Genomic DNA, 19,119 nt, shown 5'->3' with positions numbered 1-19,119 from the left:
AAAGTCCTAGGCTCTTCAATTTCTTCATCATCACAAGGTATTGAAGGACTCTCTTCCTCCTTGGGAACATCAGCCTCAACAATTAAGGGAATATGGTGTAAGTCTTCAAGCTCCACATCCTCCTCACTAAACAAGCTATTCTCTTCTTCGGAATCAACTTCATATACCTCCTCTTCATTGTGAAAATTAGAGTTCCAATATTGCACCGATTCCTCCGAAATGTAGTCTCTCACCCTACTTGCATTGGAACTTTCATAACCAAGCTCACTTTCTTGTACATGAACACCACCCTCTCGATCTTGAATAGGCAATTCTTGCTCATGATGCTCATAATGCACTCCTCTTAAAGAAGGCTTCACTTGGTCAAAGAAAGACTCTTGCTCATGAGAAATGGTGAAGGGTGGCTCTTGTGCAAAACTAGGCTCAAGTTGCTCATTGGAATGTGAAACAATTTCTTGAGAAGCTTGCAATTGAGCATTGAAGGCTTCCAATTTAGCATGCAACCGAGCTTGGGAAGCTAAACATTGAGCTTGGGAGGCTTGCAATTGAGCATTAGAGGCTTCCAATTGAGCTAGTTGTTCTTCAAGTGATGGCTTCCTAGGCACAAAAGCTTGCTCTTGTGGATATGCCTCGGGTACAAATGTCTCTTGATACATGCCCATCTTGTACTCATACTCTCGCATAAAATCCGGGTACTCAAATCTCAAAGAGCATTCAAAAGGTGAGTGCCACGGAGAATTACATAAAGCACAAGGTTGGTTGTAACAAGGCATAGGACTCTCGGCATATGTATTCCATTCTTGATAGCCTTCACCATTATAACTTTGTTGCTCATATCCCCTACGATCATCCCATCCATAGCTCCATCGATCCATAGCTCAATGTGAGAAAAATAGATGCCTATGAGTTTCCACAAGTGAGATTAGTAACCAAAAATTATAAAGAAAATAGAACAATAAGCACACAAAACAATGAAAACATAATAAACTAACTAAATAACAAAACTCTTTTTTTTTTTTTTTTTTTTTTTAATAACAAAGAAACAAAAAAAAAATATGCCAAAGTGACCTAGAACCGATTTACCAAGGGATTAAGGCTATTAAACCCTAATCCCCGGCAACGGCGCCATTGACTTGATACACATTTACGCAAGCGCACGTATCATTGTCAAGATAGGGAAATATTATGCCCAAAGTTATCGTACCACGGGGATTAGTGGCTAACCAACAATCCTTGGGTAATCAGAAATAAAGTCACTTAGCAAACAAAGAAAGAAAAAAAAAAACAAATAAAAATGCTACTCTAAGGCACCAAGCCTTAGCAATGCTCGGCTTTGGTTTGCACCGAAACCTAATCAAAACTAAGACCTAGTGATGACTATTTACAATGAAGTAGGAAATGTCACCGAAAATGTAATTTGCATTTCTAACAACTAAAGTGCAAGAATTTAAACGGAGACTTTAATTAACAACTAAATTAAATAACGCACAGAAAAGTAAGAAATGATATAGATATGGGATTGGTAGTTAGGGATGAATCCTAACCCTAATTCAATGCTCTAGATGCTAATTTGATTAATCTGCAATTTATTAAAGATGGTAGAAGCCGTACCCAAGGCTTTTCAAGGCTCAAGGGCCGAAATTCCCTTTCATGGTATTCCTACTCCGGTTCAAGGGCCGTAGGAACTCACTTGACATGAATTATAGCCGGTTCAAGGGTCACTAATTCACATCAAGAGGCCTAGAGTTCGAGGAATTAGGCAACCAAGCTCACCATAATTGCGATCAAGCTAATCATGTAGTGAACCATGCTTGTACTTCCCACGAATATTAAAGCGGGGTTCTAGCTCTAAAATCTAAGGATGTCATCTCCTAAATTTTAATCTAGACTTATTAAAACACATACCCAAGAGTTGACAATTCCTAAGCATGCATTCTAATCAATTATCACAAAACACAAGCATCCAATAATTAACAAATTTCATATATAAATTAAATTAAGCATCCATTACATCAAATTTGGGCTAGGGCACACAACCCTAACCCCCAACAAAGAAATTACTCACTACCCATCACCAAACTAACATCAAAATACATAATTTAAAGATAAAAAAGTGAAGAGAAGTAGGGAGTAACAAGAACAAGCCACAAATTGCTATAGAGCAATTATGGCTAGCCTTGATTTATGGCACCCCACTTTTACCCAAACTTGATAATGATGAAGCTTTTGATGCTTGAGCTTCCCTCTTTGAATCTTGTGAAATTGATGAGAATATGGAATTTTAGTACGATGGATCTTGGTGAGGTGAATTTTGGTGAGGTAGATCTTGGTGAGGAGAATGAATTTTGGTGAGGTAGATCTTGGTGAGGAGAATAAATTATGAGAAGGAGGAATTTTGGTGAGGTGAGGTGATTCTTGGCAAGAAGGAAAAAATGGAGAAGGAAGGGAAAGAGAGCAGCCCAAAGGCCTCTGGTTTGGTGGTGCGGCTGTTCCTCTCCAAAAGGAAGAATGGGAAGGATTTTTATTACGGGTGAGTGGCTGGTCCTAGAGGAAGGGAAGAGGAGATAAGGACACGTGTCACCGTGTGAGAGGAAGAGATAAGCAAAAAGAAAGAAACAGGCCGTGTGCCACAATTATGCTTAATTGAGGGGTGACGTCATCATGATGTCAAAAACTCAAAATACTTTTTTTTTTTTCTGTTTCTTTCTCTTCCCTTGTCTCCATTTTTTCCTTTCTTCTTCTTTTCCGAATGCCTTTCACAAATACTATCAAAGATAATTGGATTCCGCTCCCTTGATGTATAGAGGTGATCTATACATTACTTATACTTGTCTCTTCAAAAATTTGCTCACCCTTAGAGATCTTAGGCCTACTCCCATGTTCTGGATGTCCATTAAACATACTTGGTTCCTCACGAAGCGGATGATCTGAAGGAAGAAATCTTCTATGCCCCATATAAGAAAATTTACGACTATTTGTCAACCACTCAGCACATGTTTCTTCACGACAAACAGGACATGCAACTTTTCCCTTGTAAGGCCATCCGGATAAATTTCCATACGCTGGAAAATCATTGACGGTCCACATCAAAATGGCTCTCAAGTTGAAAGTCACTTGACTAAATGCATCGTACACTTCTACCCCCTGGTTCCATAACTTCTTTAGATCATCTACAAGTGGTGCCAAATAAACATTGATATCGTTACCCGGTTGCTTAGGACCTGGTATGAGTAACGTCAACATGAGACTTTCTTTAGACATACATAACCATGGAGGCAAGTTATATATTGTCAAAATGACTGGCCAACAGCTGTACGTAGACCTAAGATCATGAAATGGATTAAACCCATCGGTAGCAAGGCCAAATCTGATATTTCGAGGATCTGATGCAAAAGATGGCCACCTTCTATTTATTGTTTCCCATGCTAATACATCAACAGGATGTCTCATCTTACCATCTTGACTCTTATTATTCGAATGCCACCTTAATTGTTCTGCTGTTTCAGTAATAGCAAACATTCTCCTAAGCCTTGGTATTATTGGAAAGTAACGCAAAACTTTTGCAGGGATGCCTTTTTGAATTTTAGAACTGCTTTCATTAAGTTTCCATCTTGAAGCACCACACTTTGGACAATTTTCCAGATGCTGCAAATCTTTTCTAAATAAACAGCAATCATTGACACATGCATGTATCTTCTCATATCCAAGATCAAATGCCTTCACTAGCTTCTTCATTGAATATAAGGACTCTGGAAGTGTGTTATCTTCCGGTAAGAAACTACGGCTAGTGCGAAGAATGTCATCGAAAGCAATATCAGTCAAATAATGTCTTGCTTTCATCTTCAATAAAGCAACTGATGCTGACATCTTCGTATAGTTTGTACAGCCAAAGATCAAGGGAGTTTCAGCTTCTCTTACTAAATTTAAAATTTCTGCCTCTCTCGTCTCAATAGTGTCATCTACATCTTCATCATCTTCATCATGTTGAAAACATAAATCCTTAAACAACTTATATGTCTCAGGAATCTCAAGATCTTCATGATTGGATTCACTTCCTGTTTCACCATGACAAATCCAAATTTTGTAAGTAGGATCCATTCCTCTTGTTACCAAGTGCTCATAGACTATCTCAAAGTGGTGGTGTTCAGAGTTTCTACATTTGATACATGGGCATATAATCTCATCTTCAGAATTCCCATAATCTGCCCTTGCTTTATCCACAAACATACGAGCTCCCACTCTGTATTCATCCTTAAATCTATCAAATTGCAGCCATTCTTTCTCCATCTTAACAAAAACCACTACCACAGTGCCACTCAATTGCTATTCCTTCTGAACCACAAGGACAAGGACAAGTATTCTAATTGAAAGACTATGTACAATAAGTTTCAGTGCAACAACCAAGTGATGACCTTCTCAAAAAGCCATCCTCGTCTAATTCAAAAGCAATTACCTTCTCTTTCAAAAGCCGCTTGTTCTCCTCGTCTAATTCAACAGCCAAAGACTCCAAATCAACTTGCTAAGCCTAAAATTGGAAAAGCATAAAATCAGTCCCAGATTGATGCATGCTATGAATATATAATACACTGAAAGTACAGATAACAAACAAATATATAATATATAATATCAGAATACATTTTGTTAATACAAGAGTCAGAGGAAAAGCACATGTTGGTACATACTTCTTGCATGCAACTTGAATTCTAGCATGCAACGTGAGAATGAATTTGGTCTAGTTTCTTCATTTACATTGTGAATTGAATGAATCACGGATGGCTTGTTCTGCTATGCTGGGGACTGCAGCCATCAGAATTGAAAGAACAACAGGACTCATATATCTATAGCATTTTGCATTTACTCCATTAATAAACATGTGGGTCATAAACCACTAGCTAGAATCATATCCTTGAAATGATATTCAAACTGATTAGAAAATCCCATGCCATCTAGTTTTTCCATTAGTCTAATGACCCTTCAATGTGGCCTGGAGGAACGCCTGGCCAAACAAATAATGAGCTGTCTATCTTTTTTTTTCATATCATATTATGTAGTGCAGTGCCATTTGATAGTTGATACGGTGTAGTGCCATGTTCATTGAAACAGACCTGTAAAGCTAACTCGAATCATGTTCAATACTTCAGAATAAAATCTCCATACATACCAAGAGATAGATAGATCTTAAAACGAGGCAATTTTGATAATATGAAGCACCACATCGAAACTCTGAGATAGATCTTAAACCCAAATTGGCATTAATTTTCTCTTCCCCCATGCTCACTACAACACATTCTCTCAAAAACCATAGGCCCAATTTCTCAAAGCCTAAACTCCAACGTAAAATACACAAACACATACAAGAACATCAATTTGAAACTCATATTGACTTTGCTCTACCTATTTTCTCAAAATGCAGAAAACTATTCATAGATTGCAGATACAGAAAGAGAAGCCCATTCAATTCCACATAGCTATATACTCAATTGCCCATTCAATTGCCCATGCTTCCAATTTCCGAACCAAAACACAGCCATGAACGAACAACAAGTCAAAGACAATACCTGTAATCAGAATTGGAGAAGCATTGCAGGAATCAAAGGGAGTAATGCAAGCTGATCTTCATACATGCAGAGAAAAGCGAGCTGATCTTCTTGGGAATCAAAGAGAGAGAAGTGAGCAGATCTGAGAGACGCTGCAAGTGAGTGAGTGAGTTGATACCTTGAGAGAATTTGAAACTGAGAATTTGAAATTGAAACTGATATCTGAGCTTTTGATTTTGATACCTTGAGAGAATTTGAAACTGAAAACTGAGAACGAAGATTATGAAGGAAACAACTAGGTGGCTCCGACCCCGTCGAACATTATGAAGGTCACCGTCGATGAGTCGATGAGTCGAGAGCTTTTGGTGGCGGGAGAGTTTAGTGACAGCTCGCTTCTCACAAGCTAGGTCAAGGGAGTTTCAAATTTCTCCTAAAATTTAGAATAATTAGAATAAAACTGACAGCTCCCCTCACCCATTTTTTTTTTTTTTTTTATCTCAAAGTTTTGACAGCGTTCGCCACATGTTGTCATTCTGAAAAATTTTCAACAACGTGCACACCTGCTTGTTGATAACTTAATTAACAACTTTTAGATAACAACACGCAAAGTAAGTTGTTGATAACTAAATTAACAACATGCAAATGACCCATGTGGTAATACATGGTTTGCTACAACGCACATCTTTTGCCCGTTGTGAAATATTGTAAGTAACAATGAGCATTTACAGCATGTTGTTATTTTGATGTTGTGGTAGGCTACTTTTCTTGTAGTGATCAGAGAAGTGCGTGGCTATATAGGTGCAACAAAATAGTGTGTACAGTACTAGTATCCTTAATTTTATTATGCACGTACCGCCCCTTAATTTGAGGCACTGGGACTATGTATCCCGGCGGTCCAAGCACCAGCAGTAGAAATCAGACCTGGAAATGTCCAACATTTGTTCAGGGCTCATCCTTTCAAGCTCGTTTTGCCGCCACGATGCAAAATTATTTCGGTTTTGCGGATCAGTAGCAAGTGGATAGGGCTCTATCTTGTGAACTTGGGATCTCATTCGCATGTAAAGCTTCATTGTTGCAACACAATCCTCATAAGGGTCTTGAATCCCACTTTGAATGTCATACCTACATGTATGATGTATTATGTAAAAATTAATTCCATTACTTAACTACTCACACAAAAAAAAAAAAAAAACATAATAATAATAAAAAAATAAAATAAAATTGAAACTCCATTAGTACCCGAGATATGCTTGTGTTAGATACTTGAGTGAGTTGCTGAGCTTGCTTGTTTTCATCAGTGGAGGATATTTTGCAGTATCCCTATATATAGTCACATAAAATTGGAATATTAATTAATTAAAACACATTGAAATATTATTGGAAATTATGCTACATTAGATAGCCTCAAACGAAATTATCCTAAAATACCTACCTGATCATGAGTGCTGGGTATTCAATTTGCAGAGAGTCGAGATCATGATCCAAACCATGACCCACAAGAATTCTAGCTTTTCCGGCTCTAGGTCGAATCTTCCACATTGGTTCCCCATTGCACAAAAAGTCTTGTAGCTTCTTTTGCACTTGCCTCTGTGGCATTGCGTCCCTCAAGTATTCAGGACGAATCCCAGTTGTTTCATACCTGAATTTTTAAGTAGAACAAAATTAACTATCAGTAGGGATGGTTGAGAGCATTTCTTGCTAGGTATACTGGCATGTATATGTATTAGAAGTTGTGAGTATGATCTGTTCCATACGAATACCTATAGTTTGTGACTGGCATTGGTGGCTTGACATAAGTGTGGAAGATGATGTTATCATATTCATCAGTGAGACAAACCCTACCGCAGAGATCTAGGGAGCCATCACTTCCCCCACCAACCATCTTGCAAGCAAGGGCAACAGTTTGACCACTACTGCCTCTTGTGTAGTTACCATGATCCAGATTGTCACGAATGCCCAAGTTACCAAACCGACCAATTAATCCCTGCATATATGTAACAAATTTAATTGTTATACTGTTAATTAATAGAAAGAAATTGTATCTCACACTTAAGCTAGCTAAGTTGATGGGATGAGGACTAATTAACACGTACAGTGACGCCGGAGAGCTGGCATCTGTCCTGGTGAAGCCTGAGAGTATAAGGGCTATCAAAGACAGATAAGCAGAATTTGCATCCTCTGCTGCTAAATATGTTCTTGCATTCTTGTTTTGGCAATGGCCCTAGTTTAAAAAATAAAATAAAAAAACCAATAGTTAATATACTGATTAATCTCACAGTCCAGTTAATACCAAGTGTTTATCTATAAAGTTTGTAATTAGAGAAAACTTTGTATACCTATGACATGTTCCCTGAGAGATTCAAAGGATCTGCAGTGCTTCTTACAGATTCCGCACGACGGTTCATGAGAAGAGTGGTATGAGGTTCTCATGTGCTCCACCAGGTGCTCGATCTTGTTGAACTGCCTGAAGCATGCAGCACACTTGTTCCTGAAAATCAATTGCAACATAGTTTAGCATATGGCGATTCTAAAATCCGATTAGTGATCGGATCATACTCTAGAAAAGAGACTAATAATTGAGAATCAACCTCAGAGTTTCAGATGACTCAGGTCTGCTATAGTCCATGTAGGTTGGACGGTAGTAATTAACTTCTTGTGTTACTCAAAAGGAAAGCTAGCTATGAGTAGTGAGGAGTGAGGACTGGAGGTGGAAGCCTGGAAGGTATTTATAGGCGTAAAAGAGAACAGCTTCCGCGAGTTGAGTACGTGTAGGGATGATTCCTTAATCAGTAAAAGGTAATTATATAATGTAGTAGCCTTGTTTTGTTTTGGAAGAGTACTAAGTTTTCTAGCTTGTTTTACCTTCCTTAAGATTTAAGTACATTCGTAGTAATCCAAAAGCTAGCTTGGGGCCCGCCATATTCAAACCAGAATATTTCTCCAGCTAGAATTGCTACCATGCAAGTTGACACAAAAAAAAAAAAGAATTGCTACCATGCTCCCCCGGCCCCTGTGGTTCACCTCAGAGCTTTCAGAATGGCGCTACCATTTGGAGAAAATATTCTACTAGAAATGCGTACATTGGGAAAAATAAATCCCAAGGCATATTTACCCTTTTGTAGTGATGAAGTTTTCACCCATGAAACCATTGAGGTAATATTTACAGGAAAGTGATAAAAATGCCTCATATATGCAGTAAGGTCGAGCATCATCAATCAGATCAGATTAACCTTTTGTTTGAACCCAAAATAAATATTTTTTCCCTACATGGGGGACTCGAAGAGAACCGGGCCAATATCCGTGGCCCAAACGATTTATTTTCGATAAGCTCGGAAAATATTGTTTAGAGGCTAAATAAAGCCTACTTGGAGGCCAAGCAATTTTAAAGCAAATCTGGGTATTAATCGATTTACTATTAATTATCAAATATTTGATAATTAATGATGATCTATTTGCTTGATTACCAAGGTTGAGCAGGAGGGAAGAATGCGGACGAGTCGGTTTGCTCGCGAAGATCAAGCTGGCTATACTTCTCTACCCATATTCTAGACCACCCCTGCAATTAAGGTCTTTGGTGGTTCAATTAAAGAGGAAGTCAAGGTGGGCCACCAGCCAAGTTTGAATTGAGGGTGGCTGAACGTGGGAGAGATAGTAAGCATGCAATCATGCTTCAAGGAATATATATATATATATAATTGTTACATGCATGGAAAAAGCCAATACGTGGCTGACATATGTGACACATATATATATATGTATGTGTGCAATTAAAGTCTATTGCATGGAAATATAAATGCTCGCGAGGATTCCTCGCAAAGATATATATATGCATGATTAAAGATATGTGCATATCCTACCGCATCTAAGAAGATTACGTTCAGGAGTACTCTAAGAGGCAATTAATCTTTGCCTACATTCTAGCGGCGACAGAGGAGGATAATTATTAATTATCGCCTACGATAATATCAAAACTATTAAGAGTTTTGATTTGATTCAAGGCCAATAACTGTGGCCTAAAATATAGTATTTCATTCATATTTGGAAAGTGAATCTGCAGCAGCCTATATATAGAGGCTAAAGACGATACAGAAAAGGACCTCTCTCTCATATCAATCAATCCTAGCGATTACAAAGCCTCCCCGGAGCAAACCTTCAACCTTGTTGAAACCCGGTGACCGTGCGCCAGTCCTAGTCTCTCCAAGAGCCGACTGTCAGCATCACCAGACCAACCCGGCGACCGTACTTCCAGTCCCAGTCTCCCAGCGAGCCGACTGCGAGCGCAACTGCCACCGTTACTACCAGCGAAGCAAGGGTAACGCCCTCGCAACCCAGCGAAGCTAAAGTCACGCTTTAGCGCAACCCGTGCTTTCTCCCAACTTCCCAGTGATTGCTCTGCTTAGTCTACAACACTAAGTATCGATTCGGTGAACGCAAGAGATCACAACCAAAGTCCTTATCCGTAAGGCAAAAGTCCTTCTCCGAAAGGCTAGAGAAGAACCCTGTGACGAGGTTGGTGCTCTCCTCGTCCACAGCGCTTGAAGAAGAGGTCAGGTCAAGGGACTACCCCAACGACTGCACCCCGCGGTGCTGGCACGCCTGCGCAATCACTCGCTCAAAAGAGACAGTTTGCAAGCCAACTGGTTTTGGAGCCAAACACCTTTCACATTTCATCTCTTCGTATATATATTCCAGTCAACTAGGTTATGTTTGTCGGTTTTCCTTTGCATCTGTTAGAACTGATCGAGAGGTCGTACAAGTTGAGATATTGGTAAATAGATAATGTCCGTCAGTGGAAACTTTTTCTGTCATATAAAGTGCGAAGTGGCCTGATAAGACAAGGTTAATCTTTTTTACTTTCGGCAAAAGAATGGTTCATTAACGTCCGTAGCTGCAGATAAGGTTTTCGACCTGCAGTAGTGCAGCTGGGTGTTGTGTAATAATCTAGCAACCCCAATGTTATTATGTATATACATGCATACTTTAATTTGGAGTTTAGAGGTTTGAGTTATAAGTCATAACAAAGCATCTAGAAATTTTAGGGTTTAAAGTCTAGGGCAAGAGACTTGTGGTTTATAATTTAGGTTTTTTTTTTTTTTGGCTTTATTTTTGTTCTCATAGTACTAGACTAGCTAGTGCATGCAGAGGTTATTGACTTTATTAGGAACCTGGGCGAATGTCTGCAAAAGACTCTCTTTTGACCAGGAAAGAGCCCCCACTAGATTCTTCATTCGTGCTTTGAGGATTCCCCAAAGACTAAAAGATGTCATCACTATTTAAAATCTGGGAGAGATTCGATCTGGTCCACTGATCGATCCAAAATGCAGATAGCATTCTAATTAATGCTTGCATGGAATTCCTTGACCATCGCTACCATCAGCCATCAGGCACTTTTTTTTTTTTTTTTTTTTTTTTTTTTTTTAAAAAAAAAAAACCCCACCCCATTCCCACCCTTGATGGGGCTCGAACTCCTGACCTCTTATATATGAGACCAAAGACTTACCACCCCACCAAACACACACACCCGCCATCAGGCACTTACGTCTCTCTCTCTCTCTCTCTCTCGCCATTTATTTATTTATTATTATTATTATTTTGCTGAAACGGCTTTGTTTTGCTGAAACGGGAAGATGGATGAACTCCCTAGCACCTCAAAATTTATTTAAAAAGAGGAAAATTACAAGGCAGGGGAAGTAAGCCAAGACCTGACAAAACTAAAGAAACAGAAGAGCTAGAAACTAGAAAGAAAAAATTCAAATTTCAGAAGACCAAAACGGTCCTAATCACAAAGTGAAGCAATGAAAAAGTGAGCTATATTCCACCACATATGCACGAAACCAATAGTCAACGTACCATAGTTAGCCAACACATCAGCAACAGGATTCCCTTCATGAAATGAGAGGAGCGAAAATGTATTTGAGAAATACGAAACAAACAATTATTCCATTGAACCCGGAGTTGCCATTGCCAAGGCAATAAAGTAGAAGACTGAATAAAATCAAGAATAAGAGGAGTCAACGGCCAACATGCTTCCAATCTCTAACCCAAAGTATTTCAATAAATCTTTGATCATCGTCAAGGCACTAAGAACATGACCTTTATAACCCTGAAAAATAGCACCATACCCACCACAACCCGATTCTCTCTTGCCCATTTCTCTCTCCATCTTTAATTCGAATGTCAAACCATTGAAACAAACCCGTGACGGCCAAACTGTTGCATACGAGCAACAAGCTTCAAAGTATATCCATTCTGCAGGTTTTATGAAAATGACGACATATTAAAGTTATTCAATTATTCAAAACCAGCAACTACATTGATTAGGGTTCTATTCATGCAAAAACTAGAGCAAACTGAGAAAATGACGTCGGATGAAACTGAAATATGTTTATGATGATCAACGTTTAGTCGTTAATTTTTTACGATTTGGCTAGCTAATTTTGGGGAAAATAATACGTGAAAGAAATCGTCAATTTGATTTGGTTTCACTTGATCATTCGTGGGATGAGGATCATAGCTAGACAGGAGCGAGCGGATTTATATACATAAACAGACCTAGAGAGATATGATCACGCATGATATTAGGCCATAACTGATAACATAGAGGTCGACCAACTTGCTGTTTATTCATGTATCTATATAGTATATATAACGCAATTAATGCATCCACTTTATTTCAGAACATAGTCAAACCCGATCCGATCCAAGCCAGCCAAAAGGAGATCGATGAAGCTTGCTTTGGTAAAGCTAAAGATGAATTGATTGAATGCTTTTCTTCTGAATCCTCTGACCAAAGAAGGAATATACATACATGGTTTCTGTCCAATTATTTTCTGTCACATCACACGTGGACACGTAAAAATGCATGCAGAACAATTCTATTCACACATTTTCGATATCATTTTGATTTTTCCTTTTAATTTTTAATTTTTTTAAAAAAATTTGTTGGAGAGTTGTGAGCTAATTAGGAAATCTTCATAGCTAGCCTCAACAAAACCCATATTACAATTTTAAATCATAGAAGATTGATTAATCATTCTTCGCTTGTTTCACGTACACTTTGTGTCTAAAATTATGAATCATTTGATAAACATGAATTGCTTGCGGAAAGCTTCTAGGATTGCGACATGCTCAATTAAAGTGAGTTTTCAAGATCATTTGCATATTACAGAGTAGGTGGAATCTGAGGAGATAGATTTGGGTTTTGCAGTAAGAGTTCTTATGAAAAATCGAATACGACCCATCAGCCAGAAATCCAAGCTAGTGAGCTTGTTTTGCATGCCCTTAGAGATTTTGTTTCTGATAGCGTGTAGTTTCTAACATCAATATATAAACCAGTAAACCATGTAGGTTAATATGTAGTGTAATTACTAAGCTTCAAATGGGAAGGCCCGCATGCATATTCGATTCATTATTAGAAATCGTCTACCGTCTTGGCTCTTTTTTCTTTGCTAAAAACTAAATATTAGAAGGGCCGAAACATTCATTTAGTAACATAACATGCATGATGCAAGTGCCTGAAAAGATTATTGAAACAATTACATAAACAATTTTGATGAACATTTGCCTCTCTAGAGATATGTTTGTTTTTTCACCGCCGCCGTTAAGGATATGATGGCTCGCCCTCTGCAACACTCGGCAAAGAATATGATGGCTCGGCCACTTCCAAACTCGGGTAAAAATTTGAAGGCTCGCCACCCTTTTCCAAAGTTGGCGGGGGCCGGGGGGTGTCGACACAAAGGGCACATGTGACTCATCTCCAGCCATTGAACAATGTAATGTACATGGTAATGGTGTGCGCAAGGCAAAGGGATAATCAGTTGATCAACTCCGCCTTTGGAAAATTCATCCTTGTTCATGCCCAAAAATCCAGCTATTAGGCCCAATTCATTTCTCGAGCCCAATAAGCAAATTATACCGACAATCATCATGTCACGCATGTGGACCCTAACCACATTCACGCATTTGGGGCTTGCAAGAACGGGTGTGGTGTGGAAGGTAACGGAAATGCATGAGGCCCATTATTAGTTTTAGGCTTGTTGGTAATTTCGGACTTGGGGACCGAAATTCAAGCCCAACAGCCCAATTCTGATTATGGGTAAGTGAAGAAGAAAGAACCCGAAAAACCCTTAATTACGACAACACTTCTTTTACCCAACACCAAACCATTTTACTTAAAAACCGTACATCTCAAATACCATATATACCACATCCTTTTACACAAATACCAATTCTCTACCTTTGACTTCCCTTTTTCCAACAGCAAATCTTGGAACACGATTCCTGGGATTACAGCAGCAGAATTCTTGGAGTCACAGCAGCAGCAGGATTCCTGAGATTACAGCAGCATAATTCCTGGGATTACAGCAGCAAGATTTCTGGAACAGCAGCAGACCTAAGTCACCACCACTTTATAAATCGATTGTTATAGCTGCTGTGGAGGGAGGCACAAGCTAACTACAAAATAGCCCAAGCAACTCTCCCACTAGAAGGACAGAAGCCACAACAACCTAGAAACATCAAGCAAGAGATCAAGCCCTATCTCTGAATCCCTAGCCATCAATTCCTCCCAATCAACCTTAATCCAAAAACCCAGAAATCATACCATTGCCGGAATCTCTTCTTCCGAAACTCATGCTTTTCTAGCTCCCACGCCACGCACATCTTGCCAAGTCTTTACTAGAGTTGCACACTAATTCACTGCCGTGAACATGGAGAAGAGCTGCCGGGAGTAACACAACTGCAAGTTTCCTAGGAATTTCTGGTCCTTCGAAGTTTACTGGGCCTAGTCTTCGCTAACTCAGATAAAGGGGACAAGATTTTGGGCTCGGCTATGGTAATTTCACTGCCGTACAACCCTGATCAAAAGCGCCTCTACAATCCTTACATGTAGTAATGTTGGTTTCTGTTTGATAGTAGCCTCTTCCAAAGTTCCAAACTATCAAGTCTCACTTTGTGCAAACTCTCTATTGCTGATCTAGTTGCGGGAACAAACTTGACCATCTCAGATTCAAAGGACTCCAATATAAGCCTATCAGCGATAGCCCGATAGGGGTATCGTGGTAGTCAACATCACGCAATGCATGTGATTCAGCCCCATTGGATAGGTTTTGTGTAACGATGCCACATATTGCCGTACTTATGTCGAGTGGTATTATGCATGGGATTAGTACATTGTGTTCAAGCTTGCATTCTGATTTAGGTGAGCCATCCAAATCATTATATCAGATGGTAACTACCCTACCAGACTTTAGCTTAAGTAACAGAGGAAAGAAGTGTAAATTCACTTACAATATATAATTAGTGTTATAGCTAGTTCTGATATCTATTTGTTCTTCCTGTTTCAGAACTTCTATGTATACTTACTGTATCTGCCTTGATGTGGGTTTGAATGTTGGTATGAAATCTTGATTTTGTTTAATTTTATTGATTGCTGTACATTTATATTTGGATACAGGTTTTGAATGCAATAGGCCAATAGTTACTTATAGAATGCTTTGGGTTACTAGAATTGATGTGTATTTATCATAATAACGAGAAAGAGATTATCTTTCGATCAGCTTATAATGATAACTGATATATCAACTTGGTTCAACTTTCGAAGGTTCAAGTAGCACGATCACCACAAAATAAGGTGGAAAGTAAGCTGGGCAGTGGTGGCTTTGGTCTGGCGTTTGTTGGTCGCCGCATTACATGCAGGTGGAGTTGATCGAACAAGTGGTCCTGATGCTGTTGAGGTAAGTTTGAAATTTTTTATATTGCCAACAAGTTGTTTGATCATCTCATTTCCTTTGTATAGTAAGTGTTCATTGGATTTGATTCTCAGTTTTGTATTTATCAGTTAGCACATAAACTCGAGCACAGAAATAGTAAAGGCTGCAGCTATGGTTATCCATATTATCTTAAACAGGGCTTAAGAAGGTAACATTAAATTATGTTTTCTCTAGCTTTCTTTTTCTTTTTGAGGGAAGGATTGAGATCTTTTTTTTTTTTTTTTTGTTCCTTAGCTTATAAATGTTGAAGGAAAATCAGTTTTATGTGTGTGCCTTATCAAACTAGGAGTAGCAATAGGAGAAGGTTCTAGATATCCTAATCCATCTCGGATTAGTATTCCTTGTAACATTAGAACTAGTACTTTGTAATCCCTATATATAGGGCTCCTATTCTTAATAATATGACACACAATTCTCTCTACAATTCTCTCTCAAATACACATATCCTTAAACACGTTATCAGCACGAGCCCTAAACCACAAAAGCAAAAACCAAAAACCCAAAAACTCAAAAATCTGCCGCATCACCTAGCCCTTGCTAGCCAAGCCTTTCAGCCCTACCGGCCCTGCCTCCTCCTGCATCTCCGCTGCCCCTGCAGCCCCCTCGGACCACCGCTGCAAGTCTGCTACCCCTACAACACCAACTGCATCCTTTTTCCGTTCCTGTGCACATCCGTCTCCTTGAAAGCCTCGAAACATCTAGTTTGGAAGCTCAGATCGAAAAACTTACTTCATCAAAGTTGTTCGTCTGCGTCTCATCTTTCTGACCTCAAAATTTCAGCCCTATTGGAGCAATTTTGCAACTTGTACACCAATCGAAGCAGGAGCTATTCAGAAACAAATTTGCTCCGAATTTCAACAAGCTTGACCTTATAAACATTCGCTGCACACCTTTACTCGGATTGCTTCGCTCCATCACGCCTGCATCGACACGCGCGTGATCCAAATACAAGTAAGTATTCAAGAGTAAGTTTTGAAGTTCCTATAATTCAAATATTTCTTCTTTTCTCGGGGACTTGAAAACCTCCCTTCTTCTACATCCCACCTTTCTTATAACGTGGGTTCGATTCTTGAAAAGCGGAATCGTGGGGATTCACGCAATTAACGAACTAAGAGCGTTCGTAAGACTTCGGACTAAGAGCGTCCGTAAGCATCGATTTAACGAACTAAGAGCGTTCGTATGCTACGGACTAAGAGCGTTCGTGAGCATATATTTTGACCATTCAAACATCATTGTTTCGGTCTAATCCAATTATTCTTGGAAATCGATTTCTTGGTAGCATAGCTCGGAAATCTTATTTATATTAGTTTTCGTGGAAGCTTTGACTCCGAAACTAACTTGTTCTTGTTTCATCTTTTAGGATGTCAAACATGAACAAACTCGATTTTGTTCCATTGGATTATGCAGGCAAAATGTACTTAATTTGGGTCACTGATGTCGAGATCCACCTTATTGCCCGTGATTTATTGCATACTATCCAAGAGCTTTGTCCTATAGAAACAGCTCCAGACCCTCAAACTGAGAAAGATAATTCCAAGGCACTTGCCTTCATGAAACGTCACATGGATAGTGACCTCCGGTTTGAGTTCATAAATGAGGATAGCGCCATAAAGCTTTGGCATGCGCTTCGCGAACGATATGGCAATGTTCGTGACTCCATACTTCCGAATACAGAAGCAGAATGGAAAGATCTTCGCTTCTCTGAATTTGACACTGTCATGCAATTTTATTCGGAAGCTCTCAGCATCAGAGCAATGATGCGTCTCTGTGGAAAAACAATCACAGAAGACCAATTGATTGAGAAACCCCTCAATACCTTCCCCGTCTATGCTATGAGGTCCTCTGACTTATTCCGGACTCATGTAAATGCAAGACGGATCACAAGTTTTCAACAGCTTATTGAAGCTATGGCCACTGCTAAAAGACATGGCAATGAACTTGTGAAAAGAGAATTTGATAGGCTTCAAGAGAGCCATCAAGAGCATCGTCCTATGGCTAGAGAAAGTCGCCATCGACGTCATGATCCATACGATCGAAATGCTCGAGAAGGTAATCGCTCAAGGAGACAATCACACGACCGTAGGAGGCGTGATTTTGAGGGACATAGGGTTGGAAACCATGAAGCCAACGTTGGCCATGGGCACCACTTTCCAACGCCACCAGTCCTAGGGACTATGCATATTGCGCCAATGCGCCTCAATCAAGGGAGAATCCTCTTTATGGTGTCTATTTTTGATATGGAACGTCTGATCAATGGACCTAAATTTGCAATGTACCTATGAAGGTAGTCGCATCATGGTGATCAAGACATCGAGTTCACAAAGACTTTAAATCTGGCGATGAAGACAAAATGCCGCAGATTTTTATTGTAGTCTTTATTATTTCCAAGAATTATGTAATGGCAATTATGCCTTCTATCAATAAAATGACTTATTGTATTAACTCTTTCCCTCTAGGCGTACTCAAAAGTAATTGTGATGTCTAGGCAAGGTTTGATCTGAGAGAACGGTTTTAAAAGTGAGCACAGCTCCACCAAAATCTCGCCTTACCTTACCTGGTCACAACCAAATTGAAATTACCGAACGGATTGAGTGACTACAATTTGTCTACGATTTGATTTTTATTTTGGATTAGATTATGGTCACGAAACTTTGATGTAATCATTGGCTATTATTTTGGATTTTTAAACGACTACAAACGGTCGCTAGGGCATTGGTAATGCGCACCAATCTCCCTATTTCTGCTTGGGGCTATGCAATATTGCTTGCAGCTGTGCTTATTCGTCTAAGGCCCACTGCCACTCAACCCTTTTCTGCGTCCAAGATGGTGACTGGGTATGAGCCTGATGTCTCACACTTACGCATATTTGGGTGTGCAATTTATGTGCCAATTGCGCCGCCACAGCGCACCAAAATGGGTCCTCAACGACGATTAGGCATTTATGTTGGATATGACTCTCCAACAATTGTCCGCTACTTAGAACCCTTGACAGACGATCTCTTTACCGCTAGATTTGCGGATTGTCACTTCGATGAGACAGTCTTCCCGTCGTTAGGGGGGGAGATAAGAACATAAATGTTCAACAGGAACGACAGGAATTGTCGTGGTCTGTCCCCACTCTGTCTCATCTTGATCCCTGAACCGCACAGTCCGAAATTGAAGTGTGGAGAATTCTAGATCTTCAGAACGTAGCAGAATCGATGCCTGATGCGTTTTCTGATATCGCTAAAGTGACAAGATCACACATACCTGCTGCAAACGTGCCTGCAAGGATTGATGTCCCCAAAATTAGAGGACATGACGCCATCTCAAGGGCACCTGAGCATGGCGCCAACGTCCCCAGTGATGGTGACGTTGTGGCTAGGCCCACGGCTCCTGCCAGGAAGCGCGGGAGGCCCATAGGTTCGATGGATTCTCGCCCAAGAAAGAAAGCGAGTTTGGCACAGAATAATCCATTAATCATCGATGTGAATAATCCATCTCATGAGAATGTTCCGGATTATGGTTATGTCCAAGAGACATCATTGGGGGACGCTCCAATGTCAGAACCAACTCCAGAGAATAGAGAGATCTCCATAAATTACACTAGTGTACATGAGATGATGGATAGAAATTCTATGGCAATTGATGATGCATTTGCATATCATGTTGCAAAAGGAATCATAGAATATGATGATATCGAACCTCGCTCTGTCGAAGAATGTCAACGAAGAGCGGATTGGCCTAAATGGAAAAATGCGATCCTGGCTGAATTGGATTCACTAGCAAAGAGACAGGTATTTGGGCCTATAACGCAGACACCCCCAGATGTA

At 39.6% G+C, this 19,119-nt stretch overlaps 2 protein-coding genes across 2 annotated transcripts; both read right to left on the bottom strand.

Moving 5' to 3' along the window:
- Positions 1–2,811: 2,811 nt before the first annotated feature.
- Positions 2,812–5,691, bottom strand: LOC133730206 (uncharacterized). The gene is made up of 3 exons (XM_062157837.1): positions 5,559–5,691; positions 4,454–4,525; positions 2,812–4,332 (listed from the first exon to the last, which is right to left on the bottom strand). Exon 3 carries the CDS (start codon positions 4,285–4,287, stop codon positions 2,812–2,814), a length of 1,476 nt encoding a protein of 491 aa, XP_062013821.1. The 5' UTR covers positions 4,288–4,332; positions 4,454–4,525; positions 5,559–5,691.
- Positions 5,692–6,401: 710 nt separating this feature from the next.
- LOC133727897 (RNA exonuclease 4-like) lies at positions 6,402–8,168 on the bottom strand. The gene is made up of 7 exons (XM_062155311.1): positions 8,126–8,168; positions 7,874–8,025; positions 7,631–7,758; positions 7,298–7,521; positions 6,970–7,176; positions 6,777–6,857; positions 6,402–6,659 (listed from the first exon to the last, which is right to left on the bottom strand). Exons 1-7 carry the CDS (start codon positions 8,161–8,163, stop codon positions 6,416–6,418), a joined length of 1,074 nt encoding a protein of 357 aa, XP_062011295.1. The 5' UTR covers positions 8,164–8,168; the 3' UTR covers positions 6,402–6,415.
- Positions 8,169–19,119: the final 10,951 nt, after the last annotated feature.

Source organism: Rosa rugosa, chromosome 2, assembly GCF_958449725.1.
Source record: "Rosa rugosa chromosome 2, drRosRugo1.1, whole genome shotgun sequence".
Classification (NCBI taxonomy): domain Eukaryota; kingdom Viridiplantae; phylum Streptophyta; class Magnoliopsida; order Rosales; family Rosaceae; genus Rosa; species Rosa rugosa.
This window is presented reverse-complemented; position numbering and strand designations above follow the sequence as displayed.